This window comes from Ambystoma mexicanum, chromosome 4q, assembly GCF_040938575.1.
Source record: "Ambystoma mexicanum isolate Mex_15411 chromosome 4q, UKY_AmexF1_1, whole genome shotgun sequence".
In the NCBI taxonomy this organism is placed as follows: Eukaryota; Metazoa; Chordata; class Amphibia; order Caudata; family Ambystomatidae; genus Ambystoma; species Ambystoma mexicanum.
Window position 1 is genome coordinate 391879011 of NC_090928.1, and position 12035 is coordinate 391891045.

The following is a 12035-nucleotide window of genomic DNA, read 5'->3' on the forward strand; positions in this document are numbered from 1 at the left end:
GCCATGCGCTAAAATGGACAAAACAGTGGAGGGGTCCCCATGGACGGGTTGTTGTGGTTAGACAAACTCGATAGGCCTACAAATTTAAGATTGAGCCACATACAGACGGCGGTGTGTGATATCTGGGACAGATTGATTAGGAAAGGACACCTCCACGATTACATCTCCATTCACCCCATTATTTGGTAACCCTCAATTCTCTACGGGAATGAGCTACACCTCCTTTACAGCTTGGAGGGCAGCGGGATGCAAGAAGGTAGGGGACATGATGATGCAGGCAGACGTTAGATCCTTCCAGGAGTGTAAGCAGCAGTTGGAGGTATCAGAAAAAGACAGAATGGAGTATTACCAATTAAGACACTGGTTAAAGCAACCTACCATGAGGTAGACAACACAGAGAGAGCTCACGGTGTTCAAAAGATTCATAACACACAGTGTTAAACAATTGGTATCAAACCTATACGCAACTGTATAAGGGTAGGGTTCAGACCAGACCTGGCCACATATGTTGAAATGGCAGAAAACATTAGGCGAAAATATACTGATGCAGCAATGGTAATGTCTTTGGGCGCATATCCCCAAATGTACCCGTTCCATACAAACTAGGGAGGCATGGTACAAGATGGTAGTACAGTGGCATTACACTCTGGAAAGACTGCACGCCATGTACCTAGGAGTAACTCTGGAATTCTGGAAGGGGTGTTCAGGGAGGGGGGGATTGGAGACGCATCTGGTGGAGTGCCCGGTGGTGCAGAAGTTTTTGGGGGAGGTTAAATCACAAATTCAAGATACGGTGCAAGGTCCCCCTTCTTACTCACTGAGGGAATGGATGTACAGCCTCTTTGATCCGGAGCTCAAAATCCCACTAAAAACCCAACGCAAAGCATATGCAATACTACCAATAGCTATTTGGGTGGCATTAGCAAGGAAGTGGAAACAGAAAGCAGCCCCCACCATTGTCGAATGGCTACGCAAGGTATGGGATATACTTGTCATGAAGTGGATCACTTACAAAATTCAGGGCGAGGGCGACACATTTCGCTGCGAATGAGGGATCATGCTAGACTACATGAAGGGAGATTATATGATAAAATGGTGTCCCCAGAATCTGAAAATATTAGACATATTATAATACATGATGCTTATGTGAAGGAAGATCGTAAAATCACCAGGCCCTAAGGTATTGCAGATTATGAAGTAAGTAGGGGGGAAGGGGGAGAGGGGTAAGAGGGGCATTTAAGTTGGGGAAAAATTGCTATTACAATTTGATGCCAATAAAAAGAAATTTAAAACAAAAAACTAGCATAAACTGATAAATTGGAAATAAGTTGGGTTACAACTTCTTTCGCAGGATACAGTACTTACCCTAAATTGTCCATACAGGGAGATCATGGAGAACAGAAGCACAACCGCCAAGGGTCCCCAAAAGTCAGGATTGTCTCTCACAACTTGTCTGTTAAACCCAAGTGATGGCATTGGCATCAACACACAGCGAATTTTGTAGTAAATGTCGGTCAGATCTATGTCCAGCTCTTCCCTACAAACAGGAGATAACAATTTCAATTGTAACTAATTGTTACTAAAACATTTAATCAAGATTACTGTCCTAGCATTGAAGAAAAACAAAATGTAAGATATTTGAAAGGGGTGTTTTATAAAAGGTGTAAAGAGACTTGTTCATAATGCCCTATAGAAGCATCGGAGCATATGCCATGAAAATTGGAGAAAGAAATGTGCACTGCCTTTATATTTAGGGAAGGGGCCGCTTCCATTAGAATTGTATTACTACTCCCAAAGAGAAGATGGGACGCTCAACGTCATCTCTTTGGCTTTTGTCTACTCCATTGTTGTTCATTTTCTGTCAGAGGGATTTTTCTGTTTTAGTATTTTTACTTATATGGATAGGGGGACAAGCTTCAGCAAGAAACTCTGCTAGATTGTACGCAAGGATATGGGACTGGGCAATCCCAAGATGGAGGTCTTACAATGGTAAATGTAATGCAAGGACATATCCACTAACAATGAAGGAAGGAAGGAGTTGGGGCAGCAACAGAGAATGGCACAGACGTACCATGATTACAGACAAACATCTCACAAGATAAGCATTTTGGTTATTTACATATGCTACAGATCATCAATTGACAATATAGACATCTACCCATCTTCATAGTAATTGGCCATTTTCTTACATTTCCACTGAAACGTGAGGCCATCAGATCTTTGCATAGACTTGTTAGCAAACATAACTTCATGCTTCAACCTGGGTTGACTAAAACCTCCCCTTTAAAATATATATGTGTGTGTGTGTCAAAGGTTGTTTGTGGTGTGAAGCATTGTTCCTTATACAAATCCACATTGTTTCACCAATCTGCACCAAATTTAAGATAGTTAACCGTTAGGACCCTCCAGTCATTACTGGCTACATGACATTTGGACTCCAAACCCCTTTCCCCTGGATTTCAGCAAAAGTTAAAATTTGTTTGGGGGGGTTGTAGCCTGCCGGCAAAGCTGTAAACCATGTTCACCAGGAAGGGAAACAAAAAACGTATGAGAGGCGAAGGTGAAGGCATGAAGCATTCCAGAGTTTTCCACTTTTTTGCTGCATCAGGTGAAATTACTTTTCCAGAGGATTTTTGCGAGATGATGCCTGCCGACCATGTTTACCGGGAAGGGGGAACAAAAATTGTTGTTTCTCAACCGGTCCCCACACGAGGAACAAAACTTGAGGTCCCTGTGGGATCTCGAAAACCACGTTTCAAGGCCCTAGGATGCCCGATTTCTGACATATTTGCACCAGTATGCACTGCAACGAACTGCACCACACCAGGGTAAGGCGAAACAGCGACCTACAGGATCATTCATTTTTTACAATTAAGGAGCGTCATCATGTCTGTCTACAGAAACCGTTAAGAGAACAAGTACTTTTGCTAATGGGCTATACAAACCTCAACATCTTGAAAATATATCATAGTAGGTCCACACAATGGATAGAAGAAAGAGGACGTGATGCTAAATAAAATATGTACACAAAAACTGCTCTGAAGACCTATGTAATGAGTACAAACACAGTAAATCACATAACAGGAGTGCTTGGTAGTTCAGAAAAAGGTGGCATAATGTCACAGTTAGAAAGTAATGTAATGCACCAGTGTCCCTCTGGTGGGCGCATTTCAGATGACCCTTTCAAAAGCAAAGTCCCCCTAACCAGCACCATTTTTTCCCAATGCGTGAATAAATGAGGCATCGGGAAAAGAGAATGAGGGGATATTGCCCTTTAGAACCAGTGAAAGAAAGGTTGTACAGTAATTCTAGCCCTACCGCATTTGTGCTCATTGGGGCCCAATATAATTCATGCAATATAATTCATGTGGGAAAGGTGTCCCACAGCGATTTGTATCATCTCGCTCCTACATATCACACTGGGACCAGGATGATTAAGTCATCTCCCACCCCCATCCACACCCTCCCTCGCTCCCTCCCTCCCTTCTTACCCCCAGTTCCACCCACCAGGGACCCGCACTAGGGCTCCAACTTTGGTGACAAGCCTATGCGGTCCAGACTGAGCTCCCTACTAACAGTTTTCGCCCGCCGTTTCCCCAATACCCACATCCGACAGGGCTAGATCCACCTAAATTATAATGAGAAAATATGGTAAAGAGGGACAATTTGCTGCACACTGTCTACTACTAAAGACAACAGCCCTGGCTAGAGTTCCTCAGGTCATGTCTTCACAGCTTCCGCTGGTGAACAATTGCCCAAGGGGCATCCCCAACCATGACGCTATGGCTACATTGGATGGTTTTTCCAAGTAACCCCTTGGGACCGGCACTAAACTCCCCTCCCCACACTAACATTCAGACCGGCTGCATCCAAACACAGTGTATGCATACTAACTGAGCCACTAACACATGGCAGTTGAATATTCCTCCCAAAAGATGACATCCATCAGAATGCTACACCTCTTCAACCAACTTACATTTCAAAGTCGAGGGCAATTGATCCCATCCCCACAGAGAGACAATGTGTTTCTAGATGGGACTATTAACCTGCGTCGTACCCTCAAAGAATTGTTCACATTGCCTTGAATCACATCTAAATAATTCCACACTGAGATAGTACTGTGATTATTAGCCAGTGCCACACTGAGATGCTATTGCGATTGTTGGCCGGTGCCACAGTACTGTGAATGTTGGCCTGCATCGCACCCTTAGGGAACTGTTAATAGTACCTTAAGTCACATCTAGAGAGTGCCACATTGGGATAGTACTGTGAATATTAGCCTGTGTCGACACCTTAGAGAATTGTTCATACTGACTTGAATCACATCTAGAAAGTGCCACATTGGCATAGTACTGCAAATACTAGCGTGTGCCACACTAAGATAGTACTTAAATTAGCAGCCTGTACCAAACTAGGATAGCACTGTGGTTATTGGCCTGTGCCACACTGAGATAGTACTGTGAATATCGGCCTGCGTCGCACCCTTAGAGAATTGTTCATATTGACTTGAATCACATCTAGAAAGTGCCACATTGGGATAGTACTGTAAATACTGGCGTGGGCCACAATAAGACAGTACTGTAATTATTCGCATGTGCAATACTGGGATAGTGCTGTGAACATTAGCCTGCGTCGCACCCTTAGAGAATTGTTAATAGTGCCTTAAGTCACATCTAGAGTGTGCCACATGGAGATAGTACAGTGAATATAAGCCTATGTCACATCCATACAGAATTGTTAAATGTTGCCTTGAATCACATCTAGAGAGCGTCACATTGAGACAGTACCAGAGTTGACATAGCTATATAACCCTAACTAGACCATCTGGACAGCCACCAACTACACACATAGTCGGTCTCACATTAGCCACATATAAAACCATACACACGTTATCTAGCAATCACACCACCAGACGGCCCCCAAGCTTGTATCGGACAAACCCACCTCACCCAGACAAACTATGAAGCAGCCAGACTAAGCACAAAAGACTGACTCTACGCAACGACACCGCACCCACAAACATACACGCCAAGAAGCAATGAACCGAACAAAATCAACCAGGAAAAAACGCATACAACCACACAATCATAACAAAAACCGAGCCAACCAGCAAAGCACTGCACGTGAGCTACCACCCCTGCAACCGCAACCGCAACCTAAACCCTGAAGGAAACCCAAAGGAAACATAAACCTAACAACCTACAAGGAACGCAACTGCGACAACCCAACAAAAAAAATGTAAAAAAGTGAGAAACATCCCAACAACCACCACACAGCGGACCACCAAATAACACAGAATTCAGCAAAAATGAATTGGACCACGAGAAAGGCAAAGGGCAGAGAGAACAAATACAACTGAACGCCAACAAAGATCCACAACTGTGGCACACAACCCCAGCGACAAGAACGGATACAGAACCTGAGCCGACAGAAGAGGAAAAATCCCTATACCCAACACCTTACCTCGCAAACAACCACTTGCCGGAACTAACAGACGCAACGAACAAATCAAGGAAGACCGACAACCAAACAACCACGTAGAAGAAGAACCGACAAAGCTAGAGGGAACAAGAACACTATCCACACCCTAGCCACGTATATCACCAAAACAAGATTAACCACCCTTCAACAGCCACACTGTCACACATCGAGGTCTGAATGACCCACGCGCCTCCTCATCACGCCAGGTGAAACAGACCACTTTCAAGGTACCTACCAAAGTCGTGCCGCTTCGCCACAGTATCCGACGTTTCTCAGCCCCTTACTTCTCTCGGTGGCAGTTACCCTGGAGATTGGGCTCAACAACATCAAAGGTATCGACAACCCAGCCTTTGCCTACAACTCCCAGGAAACCTACCTTTTGCGTGTAGTTCCGACTATTCGGAACGTGAGCTCCGACGGGCTTACGGAGCTCCGCCTCCTGGGTATATTAGGCCCTGCAATGGGAAGGACGCTGCTTCTGATTAAAGTTGCAACCGGCATCCGAAGTTTCGTCTTCTGTGCCTTCCCGTGTATCAATTCCTGTTTTTCCAATTACAGACTGCCTTGAGACTTCTCAATTCTTCTGCCTACCTGTGTACCGGACCTTTGCCTGCTCTACGGTTTGCTTGCTTCCTGATTCTGTACTGTCTTCTGCCTACCTGTGTACCGGACCTTTGCCTGTCCTACGGTTTGCTTGCTTCCTGATTCTGTACTGTCCTTAGCCCGCCTGTGTATCAGATCTCGCTGCCTGTTCACTGGATTGCCTTCCCCTAATTCTTACCGTACAGAAACTTCTGTCCCGATTTACCTACCACCGCCTTCACCTGGTTTTCCTCACCTTCCCAGCTGACCCCAAGTACTGGGTACTGTTTCCTTCTTCAATTCCAGTGTCCTTTTGTGGATTCCAACTCCATCCCGTTGTTTTGGATTTATTCTCTCAAGCGTACGCAAGGACGCTTTGCTGATTGTACTCAGACTCATTTCTGAAAGTGCACACATGGACGCCTTGCTGAGAAGTGCACCTACCCGTATCTAGTGCGCTCCTCGTGCCACCCGGGTATAGCATCCCTACTAACCTTCCTGTTTATTGTTTTGTACCTCCGTTTGATAGGTTATTTCAATTCCTGTTCTGGTAAGACTTCCTTAACTTTTCTTTATTCATTCCTATCTGAACCATCAAAATAGAAGCGAATATCTTTTCTATACTTACAGGGGAAATTCCATTTCTGTTCCTTTTCAATTACAAGGGGTGTGGGTGGCCCAGGTACTTTCTGTCATGATCTCTGCTTCCAAAAGGTCAGGGTTTTCCCAACTCCCTTGGAAGCAGATCCATAACCCAGGTTCCGAGTGCCAACCAGTCCCAATTGGGACCTTTTGGACCCAGTCCTGGCGCCAGTGGCACCAGGATCATAAATATGCCCAGTCCCAGCGCTGGAAGCGCCGGGCTCATAATGCTTGGGTGGACTTACCTGCAGCAGACCATGCTGCTTACTTGCCTGCCAGTTGAGCCTCTGATCCTCTTCTGTTTGGAACTACTTTTCCTGTTGGGTGGGGCAGGAGCCACTCCCTAGATTCAGAACACTGGAACTCTTCTGGAAATCAGGAACTCTTTTCTTACCTAGGCGTGGCTGTGGAAGGAGACACCTAAGCACTACAGGAGGCTATTTAAACCACACCCGATGGATGAATCTTGCTTTGCGTTATTCTGCATCCTCTGCAGCAGAACGGTCATCGTGTCTTCTGCATCTGATCCTGGGCCTAAGGAAAAAGGCTTACCATCCTGAATCCAGTCTTCAGCAACACCTATAAAGACAAGAAAGAACAGGTTAGCATTACGGTCTTCAGTGACAGCTCTTCACTTACCTGGTCCATCGGCTGCCACCAACGCCTCGCGCTGCATTCCGGCATCTGAAAGACAAAGGCTTACCTACTCTTCGTGCGCTCCGGAGGTCTTCACACTGCATTCCGGCATCTGAAAGACAAAAGCTTACCAACTCTTCGCACGCTCCGGAGGCCTTCGGCGCTGCATCCCGCATCTGAAAGACAAAACAAGGTGCGTTTAAAGACATTGGGGAACTTTAATACTCACGTGCCATTACTCCTTTCCACATCTAACCCAGTGGGTATTCCAGCACCCTGCAGCCGCTCCGAACTTGTACCTGCAAAATAAAAAGACAGTTAGAGCGCATCGTGAAGCAGGCAACAAGCGCTTACTTACGTGCTTCCAGGCGCTTCTATTCATCACACGGGCTCCATCTTCAACTCACTTCAGCCCGTCATCCGCCATCGCCGGAACCCTGCAAAACAAGAAACATCATTACTAAAGACTTTATAGACATTAGAATTACTCGAAACTTACCGTTTGTGCAGTAAACGACGGACAGCAGTCCTCTGAAGTCAAGAGGCCTGCTCCCCTTATCCAGTGAAGAAACTGGTTACAGCACCCTGCCCCGAGGCAGATGGAGAGCACAGCGTTCACTTACCTAAGGTGAGAGCGTTAACCTTTGGGGTTCTACAGGAGAAGAGAAAGGGAAGAAGAGAGACATTCAATAACCCAGTTCCTTAATCCCATATTTTCTATCTGCAGACATCTTACCCTTCGAGTCAGACATACAGTGCACAGAGGTCCAGCCCAAAGAGCCAGCCGTGTGTTACACATCACCTTTGAAGATACGGTATACGCCCAGTCAAGACCGGCGCCTCTACGGGAATCAGGTGAGCGTTACACTTTCTGCTTTTATGAGGCTTTTCTTGTGGTGATCTTTGCTCTCCCCAAGTATTCACCAATTGTCTTTTTTCTTTTTAGCTGGGTCGTTGGCGGTGTGTTCTCCCCGCTCTTTTGGGTGATCGGTCTCTCAGTCTGTAATTTAGTGCAGCTGAGAGTCATATCATCAAAAAGAGCTCATTTCCCTCAACAGAGAGGAGGCTCAGGTGGACACTCCATCTCAAGCTCTTCAAGCAACATCCAGTACAACCTTCCTGGTCGCTTGCCCGGATCACTCACCGGCCGGTGAGTAATACACAATTTAGAAGAGGAACCTGATGAAAACAAAAACCCAAGACTTAACCTAGAACTATTCGACCAAAACACAAACACAACTGAACCAACACCACAACCAGAGATCTTCATGGAAGAAAACCAAAACACCAGTCAGAAGACAACACCGATAATAAAGCACAATGCAAAATATACTCTGCAACCTAATCAAAACAAGATCAATGTCAAAACACAGATCTCCGACCTGCTGTGCGACAACAGTATCGACATCTTATTCATCACAAACATGGCTGGACGATAATTACAAAAAAAAATCACACTCCAAAGCTGCCTCCCCACTAACTGCAAATACTTATAGTTAAACAGGCAAATAAAAAAAGGAGGAGGCCTCTGTGATGCTGGAAATGCATCAGAGGGACAGGGCCTCCGTATCCTTGTCCTTTACTGCTTTTTATCATGTGTTCTGTTGTGTTTTCTGCGCAGGAGTTTATGTGGGACTCCTGGCGGTGCAGCTCTCTTGGTTCGGTGAACAGACCCATGGGATACCCTTAGGGCACCCATGGGTAGGGGTACAACCCTGTGCCCCTAGTGTATGTCTTTGGGCATCTGTGTGTGACCCACAGAGCAGGGTACGGGCTGGTGGCAGCTCCGTGCTGAAATGACTGGTGCCCCGAGCGTCCTCCATTTTGGGACGCCCAGGCCCTGTCCTTGGAATCGGTAGACTCCTGATGGAGTCAAAATGGCCCCCATGGCCTCTTGCCTTCCATCACCTGTTACCTTGATCTTCCTGAAGTCCCGAGAACCCCTGCCCCTTCCCCCTGACAGGCTGTTGGGTGGAAGTTCTGTATACGGTAGTGTGTGCGGGGGGGGGGGTGGCGGGGGAGTGCCAACCAGACTGGCTGGAGCCTTCTCAACGACCATATGTTGTGGGTACGCCTGTGGGTGGGACCTGGGTGAATGGAGTGTGTGACGAATATACATTCTATCTTGTGGCTGTGTAGTATCTGGTGGTTGACACAATGGTTGAGACAACCCTGCCCGAAACCGGTATGAATGCAGTTGGGAGTGTTGAATGGCTCGGTACTTGTCACAATACACATAACTTGTTGCGAGTGTCTGGAGAGAAGTGAATGGCCTGAATGCACTGTGTGCCTGATTGGCTGGCCACCTGCATGAATGCCCTTAGTCGTGATTGGATGTTTGAGTGTGACCCAGCGGAATGAATGAGAGATCAACAGTACATCTGGGGACCTCTCACTGCTAGGAATCGTGTTCAGAAGCTGAAGTCCACTACGACGATTAACTGGAGTAACTGAAGCCTAATCTTGAAGCCCTGCTGGACGAGAAGAATTGCTGTTGCTCTCCTTCGCAATCTGAAAGCTGCTGTGCCTGAAGGACTGACCCAGAGAGGACCTGGTAAGGTGCCCTCTTCCCGAGCTACGAGGGACCATCGTGCACAGCTGATCTTTGCCTAAGCTCCCTGGTATACAGACCTTCGACAGGCTGCCGACCCGATACAGGGATTGCTGTCGAACTCCAAGGAGAAGCGCCCGGACTGTTGTCCGCCAATGTCGCCGACTGGAGCCGCCGTGCTCCTGTTGCCTAAGAACTTCATTGATCCAAGGACACTCTCGTCTGCATCGTCGCCGCTGTATCCTGCTGGAGAAGGCCTGACCGTTGACACGCCGAGGAGCATCCGCCGGTGGGTTTCCCGCCACCCAAAGACCACAGACGTCGATGACTCGACGCCTTTGCTGGGCCACAGTTCTTCAACTCTTAGCGGTCCAGAACTATCGACACCAAGGTGCCCCGCAGGCCTCTTCCTTGCAGGACGTTTACACTTCCCCGTCAACGAGCACCACTAGGAACGACGCGGCCACTTCACCATCGTAGCTCGACCTGTTCTCCGTCGGACGTTTGACGACCCGTGCCTCCTGCCTGAAAGGGAGGACACAAGAAGGGTTGTCAATTTCCCCGACGAGGAACGCTACAACGCCAAGGTACTATGGGGTTGCAGAACTAGGGTGAACAATATATGGACTCGGCTTGTATCTTTCTTCTACAGGTTGGCCAGGTGGGGGGGGGGTCTCCACACAGAGCTGTGTTTAAGGGTAGTTACCAGTATTCTGCCAATTGCTCAACCATCTTACTTTCCTTCCTCTCTCTACTGCTGGTTTCCTCTTTATTTTGATCTGTGTGTCATTCTGACCGTATGCACTTTAATGAGATCTAATAACGTTAGTGGTACCACTTTAGAATTGCACATATTTACTATTGTTGATTTTCGGAGTACAAAGTGAGTTATCGTGATCGTGTATATGACTTTGTATATTAATTATATAAAGACTGTGTTTTAACCGATACAGTGTGTGGACATTCCTTTGTGGGTGCTTGGGGACTACACTGTACTTAAGAACCAGCTTGCATCACCTCCTGAGAAGCTAGGCCTCGATTGCTCGACTAGGTCTACCAATAATAGAGAATCTTGGCTGGGTTCCTCTGTGCCTCTCCTCTACCATAAAGAGAGCGGAAGTACAGACCCGCCCTCCGGTTTTTACAACCTCGCAATAGCATTCAAAGAACACATGCAAATAAAAACAGACCAACCACTAAACACCATGAACTGCGAATCCATGGTCACACACCTATCACCGAATCCAAAAACAAACATTAAATTCATACTGGTTTACAGACCACGAACATACGATGCAATCTTCATTGACAACTTTATAGAAGCCCTCAGCAACATAGCCATCCAACATGACCATGACAAAACTCACTAATCCGGCAACTAACAACTATGAAACTACAACAGCTAGTCAAAGGAGCAACACACTCGGCAGGGCACACCCTTGACACAATCTTCACCAAGAAAAAAAAAATCTCATCACTACTGCACCGCCGATACAAATACTTTGGCGCGACCATCTAATCATTCCATTTCTGATCACGCTACCGACTAAAGCTACCAACCTGCCTGTTAAACTCCCAACCACCACAAAAAGAAACTGGAAAACCGTCAAAGATAGCAACCTAAAAGTACAACTGGAGGCAACAAAGCCATCCACCACCAAACTGGAGAAGGCAGACCTAGACGGGAAAAAGGACCAACTACATAAATGGATTGCTGATACAATCGAAAACATCTCCCGGAAAAACCATTTAACCTCTCAAGAAAAAGAGCAATGGCAAAATGGTTCACCCTACTACAGTAGTATGTTAAGGAACAATAAGCTGGAACTAGAATGGAGGAAAGAATATGACCACAATAAGAAAACTCAGTTCCAAAGACAAATCCAATCGTAAAAGAAGGAAATTCAGAAGGCAAAGAAAAAGGCATGACAACAGAATCACCAAAGCCACCAACACACAAAAAGAAATGTTCAACATCATAAACTAAATGAGAAACCCATTAGGTTGCGACAACACTCCAATACGTTTACAGAAACTATGCAACAACCTAGCTGACCATTTAAAAAACAAAATCGACGATATCCAACAAATCATATCAAAACCGACCAACCAATCCCAACACACAACCAACCCGATCCAACGA

General features: G+C 46.3%; 1 protein-coding gene across 1 annotated transcript in view; it reads right to left on the reverse strand.

Moving 5' to 3' along the window:
• The window catches only part of YIPF4 (Yip1 domain family member 4), a 313908-nt gene that overhangs the window by 265866 nt on the left and 36007 nt on the right, over positions 1-12035 (reverse strand). Inside the window, exon 3 of the mRNA XM_069607969.1 lies at positions 1366-1537. Within this exon, the coding sequence (XP_069464070.1) occupies positions 1366-1537 (172 nt within the window). The remainder of the gene's footprint in view (positions 1-1365; positions 1538-12035) is intronic.